The sequence below is a fragment of the Eublepharis macularius genome, chromosome 12, assembly GCF_028583425.1.
Source record: "Eublepharis macularius isolate TG4126 chromosome 12, MPM_Emac_v1.0, whole genome shotgun sequence".
NCBI lineage: Eukaryota > Metazoa > Chordata > Lepidosauria > Squamata > Eublepharidae > Eublepharis > Eublepharis macularius.
The window spans coordinates 76,688,720-76,705,205 of NC_072801.1; the positions used below are offsets into that span (position 1 = coordinate 76,688,720).

The following is a 16,486-nucleotide window of genomic DNA, read 5'->3' on the forward strand; positions in this document are numbered from 1 at the left end:
ATCAAGAGTCAACGAAAGAGAGAGAGAGAGAAAGAAAGAAAGAAAGAAGAAAGAAAGAAAGAAAGAAAGAAAGAAAGAAAGAAAGAAAGAAAGAAAGAAAGAAAGAAAGAAAGAAAGAAAGAAAGAAAGAAAGAAAGAAAGAAAGAAAGGGAGGGAGGGAGGGAGGGAGGGAGGGAGGGAGGGAGCCCAAAGCAATTTAAAGGAAAGGTGGAAGGCCTGATGAAGAGCTTGAATAGTAACAATAGCAAACCAACGGTAGGAAGAGAGACAGGAAAAAATGAGGATGACACAGAAACTAGGAAGAAGAGTCCGAGGCAATGCAAACAAGCATGACAAAGAAAAAGTGTTCTCCAATGGACAAGTTCAGCAGAGAACAAAAAAGTTAATGAACCGAAAGGGAGAAAAGAATAATCAACACAAGAGGGACCGAGAGGGATTGGAGACAGTGCCGTTCCACAGAGGTGCCCCCCCATGGTTTCTTTCAAGTTGGGGGTGGCCCTTCCGGGGCCCCGTACAGCTCAGCCAGTGTTCGGAAGAGCGGCCCCCATTCTTCCAGGTACTCATATCCACCTGCCTCGCTGTCGCCAGCACATGAGGAGCTGGGGGAGCTGAGGGAGCCCGCAGAGGAGCCCTGCCCCTCGTAGCCATACACCTGGATGGAGTCGTAGGGAGGGACCGAGGGGTCAGCATCCACTTCGCTCAGGCGGGCAGCCAAAAAGCTGGCCACATCATGGGGCTGTGGGGGCACACGGGTGGCCAAGGAAGGTGGGAAATGAGGGCGGGGCAGCACATCACGGCGGAGGAGGCGACGCTGCTGCGGTGGTGGCGGGGCGGCGTCTGGGTTCTGCAAGGCAGCCATGTCGAAGGCCTCGGTGTCCTCTTCACCCCCACCTTCGTCGTCGTAAGTGATGATGTTCTCACGGACATCTTCTTCTTCGAAGGGCAACAGGGCCGCCTGCTTTTGCCTCCGGAGGGCGATAAACAGCAACACCAGCGCTGAACGAGAATCGGGATGTGCCAATGGAGACGGCGGCATGGATAAAACAGGTGGAGATGAGCACGTGTTGTTAGCCAGATTGAACATCAGCCCCCACCCCATATTGCTGCTCTCCATTCTTCCGGGGGTTCCTTGCAGAATTCAGCCTCAACATTTCCCACTCCCCAGAGACTCGTGGTTGAACCTCTGGTTCCCCCGGAGGCCTTCTGCCCAGTTTGCCTGGCCATTGGTGGATTTCCCCTCTCTGAGCTTATGATCTGGAAATTCCATACAAATGAAATTTCATATTAACAGTTCTCCTGACTTTATAGCTGTTGCCCTGCCCCCATGAAATCTCAATGCCCCTCCTCGTCTGTCAGGTCTCTGAGAGCCAAGCTACAAGTGACGCCTGACACAGGTTGGACACTTGTCAGCTTCCCTCAAGTTTTGATGGGAAATGTAGGCATCCTGGTCTTGCAGCTTGGCTCTCCAACTGCTGTCCAATGGACTTTTCAACTGTCACTTGTCCAACATTCCGCCAAGCTGCCTACATTTCCCGCCAAAACCTGAGGGAAGCTGACAAGTGTCCAACCTGTGTCAGGCGTCACTTGTGGTCCCGCTCTCAGTTCCACCCAGTGTTTTGGAAGTCCTTCGTGATTCAAAGCTATATTTCCTGATGGGTGGACAGCCATCAGGGTTGCCAACATCCAGGTGGTGGCTGGAGATCTCCCAGAATTACAACTGATCTCCAGGCCACAGAGATCAGGTCCCCTAGAGAAAATGGCTGCTTCGGAGGGCGAACTGTATGGCGTTATACCCTGCTGTAGTTCCTCCCCTCCCCAAACTCCACCATCTCCAGGCTCCACCCCCAAATCTCCAGGAATTTCCCAGCTCAAAGCTGGCAATCCTAATGCTAGGATGAACAGTTCCTTCCTACTTTTGCTGCAAATCCACCTGCAGGACCCACCGTTCTGCAAACCCGTCCCTGACCCTACCCTTAGGGCCAACCTACTATCCCTCCAGGGCCTTGCTCACCAAGAAGAGTGCCAACACAGGCAAGGATGGCAAGTAGAGCTCCTGTGCTGAGGCCAGCGGGAGATCCCAGGGCTTCAGGCCCGCACGAGTGCATGGCCCCGTCACGTCGACACCGGCAAATGCTGACAGTCAGAGTAGGGGAGCCGGTGCGGGTGGGGGAGCCGCCATCCACTAGCTCCAGCGGCACCAGCAAGGACCCCCCCTTGTGCAGGTAGACGAGCAGCACGGAGAAGCAAAGAAGCAGAGTTATCTGGAGAAGAGGGGTGGAGTGTGTTAGAGAAGGGTGAATTTAGGTCCCCCTCTAACAGTAGGCTTTTCTTTACAAGTTAAGCCCCCCAAATATTCCAGCTTAAAAAGTATCTGACCAGCGTGCGTGTGCATGTGCGCACACATGCACACGCAGAAAAGCGGCATAGTGGTTAAGTGGTTGGGCTGTGAATCAGCATTCTGCTGGTTTGACTCCCACTACTGCCATGAGCTCAGCAGGCAGCCTTGGGTAAGCCACTCCTCTCAGCCCCAGCTCCCTAGCTGTATTGTGGGGATAATGATAACACTGATTTTGTTCACCGCTTTGAATGATGCACTAATCTGTCTACAAGAGCTGTTGTTGTTGTTGTTGTTATATTTTCACAAACACAATCAATAGTAAATAAAGTTCACATGTTATAATTGATTGGCTTTGCTGAGCTGATACAAGTTTTCACTAGAGACCTAAGCATCAGCCAGGTATCAGTGTAGTAACAGGGGTGGGCAATTGTTTTGGCTCGGGGGCCACTTTGTGGGAGCGGAGGTTAGCAGAGGGCCGCACCTTTTAAAATGATTGCATTCATTAGTTAACTTTGCATTTCAGAAAAGGTATAAATTGTATCATAAAAATCAATAAATATAAATTAAATAAAATAGTGGTAGTTTTATTCAATTTATTTATTGTGCTAATTTCATATCATCCTACAAATGTAGGAATGAAGGAAATGAAGGAAATCTCGGTTCAAGGCGGATTTTTCTGACTGTCTTGGCGGGCCACAAAAAACTCTGTAGCGGGCCGCATGTGGCCCGCGGGCCGCAATTTGCCCACCCCTGGTGTAGTATATACGCTGTTCCAAGTAATGCAGTCTTTTGCAATTCTGTAGGTGTTATATCAGAAAGCTGCAGTTTTTCCATATAAGTTGCGAAGCTTTTCGAAATAGTTCCCAGTGCCCTGATGACAACGGGGACTACTGTTGTATTCTTCATCCATAGTCAAGTGGTTTCTATTGCCAGATCTCTATATTTAATATTTTTTTCTTGTTCTTTTTCTTCGACTCTGGCATCCCCCGGAATTGCAGTGTTAATTGTTCAGACCTTTCAATTTTTTTCCATAACTGTTATGTCTGGTGTATTGTGTTCAAGGTGTCGATCAGTTTGAATTCTAAAATCCCATAAGCTCTTGACTGGATCGTTTTCTAGCACCTTTTCTACCTGACGTTTCCATGAATTCTTTGATACTGGCAGATTATACTTTTTACTCAATGACTGATGAATCAGCTTTGGGACCCTGTCGTGTCTGGCTTTGTAATCCACCTGTGCTATTGGACTTTGTACTATTTTGCATCTACAGTCTAACATGGCTAATGCCCTTGGATTCTGAAGAAATTCACTTTTTGTTTTTAAAATAAGTTCCTAGTCCACATGGTTGAGAAAATAAAGTGTACAGGCAATGCGGCCAACAGGGCACATTAGGGAACGTGCAGGGAAGACAGACGTGGGTGCCACTCTCACCCTTGTTATCTCGCACGGTGACGTTGGGTTCCCTTGTCCCAAGTGGGGAGCGGATGATGATGCGGCTCATGTTTCCATCCTCGTCCCGATCTACGGCCCGGATCAACTGGATCAACTGGCAAGAGACAGAACAGGAAAGGATGAACGCAGGGCATCCTCTCCAGCACTCTCCCTGGCTCTGACCCATTGAGCTCCAGTGTCCCGGCATGCACTTACTTGACCAGGAGCAGCACTGGCACACAGAAAAGGCTCGTAACCGTGCTCCAGTTGGGGTGGGTTATCATTGACGTCGAGGATTTGGACGGCCGCTTGAGCATGGGAGACCTGTGCAGGGCTGTCTGAGAGCAAGAGAGGGGATGGGGAGAAGACATGTCGTGCACACACGCACACACACACCAGCGCAGTGCAATAAAAACAAAGCCATGCCCAGCGTACCCCAGTCCAATATGGGAATGGCATAGAATGACATACGGCCAGCAGACATGAGCAACAGAGGGTTATCCAAAGGAGCAAACAGCCACATTTAAAAAAAATCACATTGCCCACCCACCCAGGCCAGGCCAGGGCATTGCAATACATAGATGCCAGTGAGACAGAATAACATGCAAGGCACACATGACCATCGGTTGCCACAGTACAGCAGTCAGCAGAAGAATGAAAGCAGAGCAAAAGATAATGCATAGGCAACATCCAGGCCAAAGGGACCAGCCCCCCGCCCCCCAAGCACGCAGCAGTCACAATCCAGAATTTGTACGTGTGACAGGCATACAGAAAGGTGCAGGCACATTTAGCATGGGCAGGGAATGCACGTACACACCACGTGACCAGTATGCCATAAACAAGCAATCACACAGAAGCAACACATAAACACCAGGCAGCCATGCACAAGAAAGGCACAGGTTCCCCCAGAGACAGCCCACACAATGGTGCATAGAACAGGCCACCAGTCCCACACAATTGATTTGCAAAACAGGCATCACCCCGCATAGCCAACATGATGCAAACGTGAGAGGCAGGCAGATGGAAGGGTTGCACAAAAAAAAAACCCATGCACCAACCACACACAAATGACACATGGACATGAAGGAGGAAAGAGACAATGGATAAATATTTGCCAATGGGGAAATCGGACCCACAAATAGAGAGCCATGATGGCTTCCCCCTCGCCACACAAACCCACCTGACCCTTACCAAGTTCTGTTGCCACCACTGTCAAATTATGCCAGGGCATCACCTCCCGGTCAAGAGGCATCGAAGTCAGAATCGTCCCATCCTGGGGGTTGATGCTGAAATAGCGCTCCGGATCCGTGTGCGGCAAGATAGAGTATCTAGAAGATGGGGGGGAACCTGGGGTATCAGGTTGTCATGGCAACCAGGTATAAATGGAGTAACTGTAACTTTACACACACAGACACACCACCAGCACTCCCACCCCACTTGTACAGTTGCCCTCTGCTGTTACCGGATGACGCTGCTTGGGGAATCAAGGTCCACAGCAGTCACTTTGCCCACGAGGGTCCCCGGAGGGCTATTCTCGTAGACCGCAAGGCGGTACTCAGGTCGTGAGAACGCTGGAGGCTCGTCGGCATCCTCGACTGCAATACGGACTGTTGCCACATCCTTGAAAGGCCCTTTACGGATGTACTGAGGGTCAATCAGTGTGTTGGTGGCCTCCACTCGGAAGGTGTAAGAGCGGCGGGACTCAAAGTCGAGGGGCTGCACCGCAGGAGGTAGGAAGGTATTGGAAAAGCCAAAACAGAGGAGGGGAAGAAAATGTTATGGTAGAAGATCAGTGCTGGAGTACGGGAAGAGACTTGTGCTAATCTCGAATTCTGGAGGGAAAGGGAAGGGAATATTCGGGGTAATCTCTTGGAGTCACCCAGCCATCCAGGCAAAAACTGATCGGGTAGGGGCTCCTGAGAGATTATAACTAAGGTTCAGGCCTTAGTCAGTGGAGTTAGAGAAATGAACTAGGCATGCCTCAGGCCTGGCTGACGGCTCCCAACCTTGTATTATGATTTGCTGCAGGCCCTGCATAGCCTATTCCAGGTGAGGTCAAACCCATTTCCTGAGCATTCCACTGGCAACCGCTACCCCTGGCATGTCATAACTTACTCCACTGCTTTTGCTCGACCTGTCTTCATCAGCCTCCGCTCCCATCCTTCATTGCCCTTGGGGGTAGAGGGGATCCCTGGGGGTAAGGAAGGAAGGAGGATCAGGGACCCCTAATTCCAGGGTTCACTTCAAACGGGAACTCCTCTACCAACCTTCCGTACAGTGATGATTCCATCCTGCCCCAGCGCATCGGTGTGGATGGTAAAAGCCTCGGCTCCATCTCCTCCATCCAGGATGCTGTAGGCTAGCAACGCGTTCTCTCCTTCGTCAGGGTCGTGTGCCCGCAGCCGTCCCACTGCGGAGCCAGGAGGCGCACTCTCCACCACAGAAAACTGGTAGGAGCCTGCAAATTGGTCATGGCACAGAAGAGGACATAGGAAACGTTCGTGTCAATGTCAAAGAAAGGATAACACAACACATATACCAAAAATTCTAAAGCCACAATGGTGTTCCAGCTAAGAGAACTTCTTCCATTGCCAGCAGTCTTGCTTGGGCCCCCCGCTAGACCACGTAGGGCTTGTTTTTAAGCCTGCAGGTACCTTTGCAATTCTGACACTGGGTCATGTGCACAACCACAAAATGGCTGCCACAGGAGATGGGGACAACCACAAAAGGTCAGGGAGTGATATCATGCATAAATCTAATCATGATTCTTCAACATTTCAGGCAAAAGATCTGTTTAAGAGGATGCCTTTTAAAATTAACATACCTTGTGCTGTGGTGGCAGCTGCTCCCAAAGCAACATTTTAAAAAATCTGCTCAGCCAATCAGAAGCCCTCCTGGGCAAAAGCCTCACCTGGCCCCACTCACCTTTTAAAAGCACTTGGTGGGAGCCAGAAGAGGTGTTGGTTGGCACCAAGGTGCCCGTGGGCAACACATTGGGAACCCCTGAGGGAGGCAATATTTGTGATCTATGCAGGGCCTTTTTTCTGGGAAAGAGGTGGTGGAACTCAGTGGGTTGCCCTTGGAGAAAATGGTCACATGGCCGGTGGCCCCACCCCCTGATCTCCAGACAGAGGGGAGTTTAGATTGCCTTCCATGCTACAGCGTGGCACGGAGGACAATCTAAACTCCCCTCTGTCTGGAGATCAGGGGGCAGGGTCACCGGCCATGTGACCATTTTCAAGAGGTGCCGGAACTCCGTTCCACCGCGTTCCTGCTGAAAAAAAGCCCTGGATCTATGTATTTCCACAGGTGTGCCTGATTAATATAAATATTAAAAAGAAGGAAGATTTAGTCTCGTCCTCCTGGGCCGATTCCAGACGGCCCTCCGCCTCCTGAAACGTTGCGCGTTGTCGTGCGTCGTCGCGCGGAAAACGCGAAATACCGCATTTTCTCGCGTGAGTTTTGCGCGGCCTTGCGCAAAACTCGCGCGAGAAAACGCGATATTTCGCGTTTCCCGTGCGACGACGCGCAACGTTTCGGGAGGCGGAGGGCCGTCTGGAATCGGCCCCGATCTTCAAGTCACCATCCTTTTACCCCAACTACTTTATACCTCATGAATGCAAAAACGAGGAAGCCGTGGAAAATGTTGCAAATTTGTCTGAAATATTTCTGTGTTTCTAAAATATTTTTAAAATCTTTGTAATACCAAGTTTTATGTCGAACAGCAGATTGAAAGGGGCAATTAGATTTTCACAGCTATCGTGGGCACCATTTGCTTTTCCTTGCAAAGAACATAATTCAGAAGAATTTCGGTCCAGTGGCACCTTAGAGACTGACAAGATTTTGAGGGTTTGAACTTTCAAGAATCATTGCTCCCTAGGTGTCTGAAGAAGGACTCGGGACTTCTGACTCTCGAAAGCTTACATCCTGAATATGTTGTTGGTCTCTAAGGTGCCACTGCACTCAAATCCTGCTGTTCAACTGCAGACCAACACGGCTACTCACCTAAACATAATTCAGAAGCTTTTCTAAGCCTGAGCAGGTAGATAGCTTAGATCAAAGGTCTCGCAATGGTCTTTTGTAAAACCTTAGCTCTGAACAGGCAGTCCATAGGTGGAAAAATTAATTAATTAATGAACTGCAAAGATTGCTAGAGAGCCGTGCATTTTTGCTTTGTTTTGGTCACTTTGAAGCAGCAAGCTCAGCAAAGACTATAGATCTTTCTTCAAATCTGGCCAGGTCAGTCCCTAAGACCCATGGTTTCTCTGTTTCTCCAGTCAGCTGCAAGCCTTTCCATGTGGCACTCAAGTGCCTCCCTCCATACAACTATGACGAAAGATGGGGCCAGGCTACAAGTGACGAATGACACTTGAACGGCAAGTGAACAGACTCACATGTATTCCTGCCTGTTCACTGGTGCTCCACTTGCAGGGAGGAATACATGTGAGTCTGTTCACTTGCTGTTCAAGTGTCATTTGCCACTTGTGGCTTGGCCCCATGACAACAACTGAGACACAAAGCCAACCAAACTTTTCCAACTCACTCTGTGGAAAGCGGGGTGGGTTGTCGTTGACATCACTAAGTGTGACTGTGACTGTGGTGCTTCCAGACAGCCCTCCTGCATGCCCCCCCATGTCTTTGGCCTGCACCACAACGAGGAACTCCTGTTGCGTTTCCCGGTCCATGTTGGGGGTTGCCGTACGAATCACGCCTGCCGTTGCCGGTGAGAAAGAGAAAACAAGGAGAATTAGAAAGGGCAAACTGAATAAAGAGAGCCAGATGGATGGGTATGTACATTTCCAAATGTTCCTAGCACACACTCCACAATTGCAATTAATCCTACTCAGGGCTTTTTATCTGGGAAAAGAGGTAGTGGAACTCAGCGGGTTGCCTGTACAGGGGGCAACTCTTGGCAGGAGGTGGTGCCCCTGGTACCACATGTGCACGCTCAAAGTGCACATATTCTCCCAGGGCCAATGCTGTCACTTTGGCCATTTCCATACGGCTTACCTTGTTCCGGAAAACAGCGAAATCTCGCACAAAATAGTGCGAGAAGATGCTGTTATCGTGCGAAATTGTGCGAGAAGACGCTGTTATTGGGCGAGAAGACGCGATAACAGCGTCTTCTCGTGCAATTTTGCTGTTTTCCAGAACAAGGTAAGCCGTGTGGAAACGGCCTTTGGGTAAGCTGGAACAAGGAGGGAGTTTTTAAAAGTATAAATCACCCTTAGCGAAAATAGTCAATGGCTGGCGGCCCCGGCCCCTGATCTCCAGACAGAGGGGAGTTTAGATTGCCCTCCGCACCAAGCTGGAGGGCTTTTTTCAGCTAAAAAAAAGCCCTGAACCTACTCTGTTAAAACGAGTGAGAAAGAAGAAACCAAGATGTGGAAGAACCAGCCAGAGGCAAAAGTGGGCAAAGATCACGAATCAGTGAGTTACAAAGTGGATAAATGGGAAGAGCATTGACCCAGTGGGCTCCTTGGACGCTTGTGACCGTAAACATGAATATATGGATGGGGAGTTAAGCAGATGGCCCAGTCGGCCACTGGTAAATGAACAGAGGAGACAAAGAGGGGGCTCAGAGGTTGAACGGTCCTCTCGAAGACTGCTTCCTTTAATCACATACCCCACTGCACAGTGCTTGCTCAGTTCTATCATTCCCAACCCTGCAATTTTGGTGTAGCACTATATTTTATAATAAACATGTTACACCAACAGCACCAAAGTACTAGGCAGAGGGGTGGCATGCTCCCCTTCAAAGAAGACAGCCCCTATACATTCAGAATTTTGCATTTCTTCCCTTTGCCCAAGACTTAGGCCGTTTCTACACGTCCTTAAAAGGGACGGCCCACTCACTAAATGCTGGTGGCTTTTCCTCTCCACTACAGATGTCTCCATTTTCAAAACGGTTGCAGGCTGTTTGGCTTCTCTTTTTTGGCATCTTTTCTGGGAACGCACTTTCCCATGGTCCCCAAAATGGCACCAACAAAATGGAAGCCAAACAGTCTGCAACCGTTTTGAAAACGGAGACACCTGGAGTGAAGGGGGAAAGCCGTCAATGTTCGCTGAGTGGTCTGTCCCTTTAAGCGTGTGTGGAAATGGCCTTAATTTGAGCAAAGGCTAGCCAGGCCTCAGTCCCAGGACATGTTCTTAAGATTAGGTCTGAAATACAGACCTAAGAAGGACAGAGGGCCTTGTTCAGGGATGCTGTGATTGGATGGAGGGTAGCTCTCTGGACTATGTTTGCCACCCTATGTTTAAATGGATTACTACCAACTACGATACCCAGATATTTAGCCCCCTATACAATATTCCCACCCGTGCCAAAGCAAAAAGAATAAAAAGGGAACTTCCCCCTGTGCTTTCAAACCACTGATTCATCGATCCTGCGCCGGACTTTAAAAAAAAGTTAAAAAGAGGGAAGAGGGGAGCAAGGAAGAATGGGAGGGGAGGGGGAGGGGCTGACTAGATGAGAGTAGCCAATCACAATGCAGTGGGCTGGCAGGGGGCGGGATAGGGGGGGAAGAGGGTGGAACACCAAAAACGGAATAAAGAGTATGCACGGGGAAACAGCCTACCACAAAGCAGATTTTTTTAAAAAAATTGGGGTATAAGTGCTCCCAGGAAAGTTGGGGGAAAGCCACATAGTGGCTGGAATGACTAGTCGTGGTGCAGACGGTAACGGAAAAAACGCTGCAGTATGGGAACTGAACCAGCAAATTGGCCCATGCAGACTCGGCTTGTGTTTCCAAGCCCACAAGGATATCTAAATCAATTAACATGCACCAGCCCCCCCTCCCATAAGCAGACCACATGCCTCTCGCCCCAGTCTCTCCTTCCTCCCACAATGTGGTGATGTTTGTAACACTGCCCACCCCACATCTATCCCCCCTCCCCATTGTGTACCCGTCTGGGGGTCGACGGAGAAGAACGGCAACCCCTCGAGTACCGTATAGACCAGCTTGGCGCTGTTCCCGTAGGCTGGATCATCTGCATCGTGAGCCGTCACCTGGATCACGGACGTGCCTGGAGAAATGGGGCAGAATGAAAAAAGTGCAAACTGATCTGTTAAGAGGCCAGTTACGTGTGTCGGGTTGAGGGGCGGACCTCATTAACACAAGGCCAGAGAAAGTCTTGGACCCAACTAGCAGTGTTATAACGGCACGAGGAAGCTTTCCATCTTGGCCGCAGATCTACCATTCGTGGGTGGCCCATCAGGAAGAATTTGGTGAAATAGCTGGGAGGCAGAACCTATAAACGCTGGAAATTTGACAATCCTATTTTTTGCTATGGGGTGTGGGAGTCCGATGAGGTGCTGTTTTATTTATTTTAATTTTGGCAGTCGGTACCCCACCATGTGGCTCGAAAGAGTCGTCAAGGCAGCTAACGTCTAAGACCTCCATAAAAACCCAATCAATAAAATACATTAAAAATGGAAGAGTGGTCATAAAACTCCAAAACAAACAACGGTGATCTACTTGGGTAGATGAGAATATCCCCCAGATTCTGCAGGGTACTGCTTGTGGATGTCAACTTCAGTCAGGCTAAAACAGTCATTTCCAAATGGTATGCGGCAAGAAATAAAATACTTAAATGCACCTGTGCCCCCCCATACCCCCTCCCTACAGTAGGCTTCCTGCTGGGTCTCTGCATGATTTACTGCTTTGAGTTTGCCCCCCACCCATCAGCCTCTGCTGGGATGGTTCATTCTGCTGTGAGTCAGCATGGAGTGTGATTGAATCAATCCCTCCCAGTGCACAGATATAGCAGGATGGCGCTGCCTAGAGTCAAGACTACCCATTAGGTCTCTGCCTGAGTCACTGTTCCAGCCTCTTGCCAGTCAGTAATCATGCCTAGACCACGAAGTAACATAGGATGGGGAAGGGGGAGAGAAACGAAGCGAGAGTGAAGCGCGCCAGCAATTTTTTTTCAGAGCAAAACGGTGCATCAGCTGTTCCGAAACATGAGTTGTGCTGCTTTTAGGAGTCCTGACACAACCCCTGTGGCACTTCACAAGCTATGCGGGCCTGCTCTTAAAGATCTAGTCCTGATTTGTACGTCCCAGTGGCCTGCAGGAATTTGGACTGATGTGTACGGGAATCAAGAATGAGCCACACCGTCACTCTCACTTAAAACTTTTATGGCTGTCGACACTCAAGGCAGAAGGCCAGCTCAGGGCGGTTTGGTGCCTGAGGCATAAAAATCAAACTGGTCGCCCTCACACACGAATTAACATGGAGGCACAATCGACAGAGAGGAGTTTGCCAGCGAGAGCCTCCTGGACTTGTGTTCTCCGTGCCTGGAAGGCAGGAGACGGAGGAATCTGAGCTCTGATCCTGAAAGGGACCTGACAGAAGGAGCCCTTCTCCCTCCAGAATCTGTGTTTCCCCCGGGGGAGGCAAGAAGGAGATGAATCTGAACTCGTCTCCTGCTGGGACTCAGCGGGAGGGATTTTCCTCGCCTCCGTTTTCTGACTGCTCCTGCAGAGAGTGGGACAAGAGTGGGGGGAGAGCAAGCTCTGAACTTACTACAGGCCCAGCAGAAAGGAGCATTTTCCTGTCATCTTTTCCTGGGGAAGAAAGAGCCCTGAGTCTTTTGCACTCCGGTTCAGTTTGCCCTTGATGTCTATATTATTAATCATTTTTCAGGCCCTGCTAATCATTCCGCATTTTCCTCAAGAACTTCTTCCCAGGATAGGCACAGAAGAGCACTCTGTGGGTCAGTGTTAAGGGACTTTTCTTGGACCCCTCTTCTAGAAGCCATATGCGAGCATTATTCAAGCAAGACATTCACACAGAAGGGGGAAAACTTGCTTTAGTGGGGAATTCTTTCTCTGCATGATCTCAACACAAGTGAGAAAGCTCTGGCAACTGGAAACATCCTCTTGCTTTTGTTCCATAGCTAAGATTTTATTGGACAAAGCTTCTTCCCACAAGTACTTCGAACTCATAACAAAGTGTGGCTCCAGGATTTGAGGTGTTTGTCTTATAGTGAAATAGTGAAGAGTCCAGTAGCACCTTTAAGACTAGCCAATTTTATTGTGGCTTAAGCTTTCGGGAGCCACAGCTCTCTTTGTCAGATGCATGAGATCCTCTGGATCTCTCTCTTATAGTGGGGTCTGACTGTCTTGTCACTCAAGCTTATGGGATGCCATGTATCCTGGAAAAATGTAATTCTGAAGAGTTGTTTGTATCAACCTTTTTGATCTTTTATTCTGTAAACAATTCGTGCAAAGATATATAAGATTCTCTGATGTAACTGTCCTTTGTGCAAATGAATTAAAGAGAGAACATGCATCTAAGCTTTGTTTGGAAATAATAAAACTCATATTTCTTTGTTTCACTGTGATTGGAGACTTGGATTATATTTGGGTAAGTGGTAGTAGGGAAATTTATAATTAGCTGCAGAGTACTATTTTTAAAAAATTCACCTATTTGTCAGTTAAGAGGCACCCTCCCCAGCTAGGCGTGTCACACTCACCCACATTGCTCATCTCCGGCACGGTGGCATGATAGGGGCCTTGCAAGAAGATGGGCGGGTTGTCATTGATGTCTTGAACTTTGATAATGAATTCAGACGGTGGCTCCAAAGGCCGGTTGGATGCCCGATCCACAGCTTGAGCCAGCAAAGTATATTGGGCTTTCTCTTCCCGATCCAGCGTTTTGGTGACATGGATGTTGCCCGTCTTCTCATCAATCACAAACACCGTGCCTGCCCCCTCTCCGGTCAGCACATACTTGATGCGGCCCTCGCCACGGTCCACATCCGTGTGAAGCTATCCGAGAAATAGAGCAGAGATAACAGCAACAAGCAAAAATTATCCGCATTCTAATGGGCTATGGGGTCTGGCGGAGGGGGCAACAATGAACCGTCTGGAAGGGGTGGGCATAAGCAAAAGGGTCTCTGGCTGTCATTGGGTGAGATGCACCAAGCTCAGAGAGGGGCAGGGCAGGGAGAGTTACCAGACATAGAAGGTGTGTGCATGCATGAGAATCCAAGGTCTTCACACAGGGCGCACATCTTCCTGTATCCTCATGTGTTTACATACAAATGAGAATTTGTCCCTGTTGCTTCCCTGTCCTTCACCCCCAGCCAATAGTCTCCTTGTCTCTCTACACAAGACATCTTACACGGGGACGCTCAAGTGTAGGGAGATGCAATGTTAGCTAGGAAGCATAGTTGAAAAAGACAGAGCAGGCAGAGATCACTCCTCAGAGGGTTTGTTAGTTTAATCTTTGCCTCCCAGAAGGCCCTGTCAGTTTCATCTCTGGCTCTGTATTTCTAAACTACCCTAGTGTAGAGAGGTGAAATTAACAGAATCTTCTGGGAGGCGAAGATGAAATTGACAAATCTTCTGAAGTGATCTCTGCCTGCTCTATCTTTTAAAACTATGCTTCTTGGCTAAGATAGTCTCTGTGTTATAGAGGGAAGATGATGACATTGAAGCTCACTGGGATCTAGTATGGTATAGAGGTTAGAGTGCCGGACTGGGTTCAGATCCCCACTCTGCCATAGAAGCTTGCTGGGTGACCTTGGGCTAGTCACACACACTCCGCCTAACCTACCTCTTAGGGTTGTTGTGAGGATGAAACAAAGGAGAGGTGAGTCCCCTCAGGGGAGAACACTGGGGTATAAAGGAGTACATAAATAAAAAGAGCAGCTTGTGTAGCGCTGAGGTACCATTTGAACCATCTTCTTCTTGACTGCAAACCCACTTATAAAAGGATATTCTATTGTTTCTACATCCCAGTAAAGAGTACACAACTTTCAGTTTGTTTCAAACCTGTAAGAACTTTTAACCTAATCTTTTGAGTCAGCGACAAGAATGTTGAGGAATTTCCAAATGGCCGCTGAGGCGTAGGCTGTAGAGCCTCAGGAAGGAAGGTCACAAAAGAGGAATGATGGGAAGGGGGAGGAGGTTGAGGGGAAAGCAAAGGACCCCCACAAGGTCATATTTCCCGTGCAAAGGTCGGAATGCATCCCAACGGAGCCCATCCTAGGCCATTCTCCTTCCCCTGCCCTCCCTACCAAAAATGGGGGGCAGGTCTCCTGGGGCTCACCCTTCCAATGAGGACAGGTTCTGGTCCAGCATACTCCTCAATGACAAAGAACTGGTTCCAGACCCAGCTCCGGCGGGATCTCATCAGGGGTCGTTCCCAACGCTGAGACACATTTCCTCGGAAGGATCCGGCTTTCGTTCCCTGACTGGGGGGCACGAGCCGGCCCGCACAGCCGCAGCCTCCCAACCAGGCCAGCAAGAGCTGCAGAAAGCTGGCCATGACTCAGCCGTGCCGTTCACTCCTCCTGCAGAGGAGGATTCCACTTGTCGGTATTGCCCATAAGGATCAGCTACCCCATCTGGGTGGATCTGTTGAGGAGAAGAGGGAGAATGGATACTAGACAAGAGCCAGCCAACCTTAACCCACCCAGTTGCACACCTTCTGCTCTGTTCACAGCCATTGGTCTATGAGAAAAGTCTGGTCAGATTGAATCCAACTCCTTCTCGGCCTCTCTCTAATCTGCCAGGGCCAGAGTTGGGGGGGGGGGGAGATACGCAGGCTGCTCCAGGCAGGAACACACCTGCATATGCTCTGCCCTGGCAATGCCAGAAGCAGCAAGAGACTCCAGATGCTACCTTTGGGCTCATGTGACGCTGCCAGCATTGCCAGGCCCTCTCATGAGCTGACAGCAGCGCCCAGCTTCTTCTGCAACATTGCAGGGGGCTGCTAGCACGCATCTCTTGCGCTCAGACACTGCCACGCAGGCGAAACCTGCCTGCTTCTGAAAAAACAGGCATGTTTCCTAAAGGTGGATTTCCTTGGCACTGCACTGGGTGAATTAGCACCACTAGAGATTATCCTTTTGCCCGGTCTCTCCCACAACATGTCATTGCTTTGGGGCCTTCTCAGACTGGGTTGTCATCCACCCCTGCATGGTTGCCATTGAGGCAGGTTCAGTTCCATATCTGACCCTCTTTGTCTTTTGCTGCCTTATACCTGGAATTCTCTCACCTGGAAGCCCAGTGTGCTGCATCCTTCCCAATGCACACCTTGAATTCAGTTGTTTTTCTGATTCCAGACCCACAAAAGGCCTACCTACCTCCCCACTGCACTGTCAACCCACAGCCAGCCATTGGCTTGCCCGTCCCAAGCAGCCTTCCGATCATACCCCATCTTGGCACTTGACTCATCTCTCCCTCCTTCCACCCTTCCCCTCTTCCTTTTCCTCCCCACACATTCCTTCCTGAGCCACCCATCCATCTCCTTAAACACACACAGGGCACTCATCCATCCGTCCACAGAGATCTTCAATATGCCCGTCTTCACATTCGCCTGCCTATCACCAACCTGTCCGCAGACAGCACTTAACTATTCATCTAAGCCATCTGCCCATCCATCCATCCATCCGTGCAGATTATTTATCTATCCATCCCGCCTGCCCCCCCTTCTCTCCTTCTCTGCCCTCTGCAGCTCTCCCTCTTGTTCTCACTTTCTCGTTCTACATTCCCCTCAGGTCTTGCTCCCCAGGCCGCCCTGGAGACAAGAGAGAGAAAGAGGGAGAGAGAAAAATGATGGATGGAGCGAGGGACGGACAGGCAGAGAGAGAAACGCATTGGCGAGGAAGGGCGGAACAAGACCAAGTAACAGCCTCTCTGCATGGACGTCTTTTAAAAACAATTCACCCACCTCCCCAAAGTGCCCAATTGGGCCCTGTGGC

General features: G+C 49.6%; 1 protein-coding gene across 1 annotated transcript; it reads right to left on the reverse strand.

Moving 5' to 3' along the window:
* Positions 1–220: 220 nt before the first annotated feature.
* On the reverse strand, positions 221–15,048 carry CDH24 (cadherin 24). Its single transcript, XM_054992843.1, is given in 12 exon segments — positions 221–996; positions 2,012–2,213; positions 2,215–2,261; positions 3,770–3,884; positions 3,986–4,107; positions 4,961–5,097; positions 5,232–5,485; positions 6,037–6,227; positions 8,313–8,480; positions 10,676–10,795; positions 13,250–13,544; positions 14,830–15,048. Coding segments are annotated over 12 exon segments (2,385 nt in total). The 3' UTR covers positions 221–481.
* Positions 15,049–16,486: the final 1,438 nt, after the last annotated feature.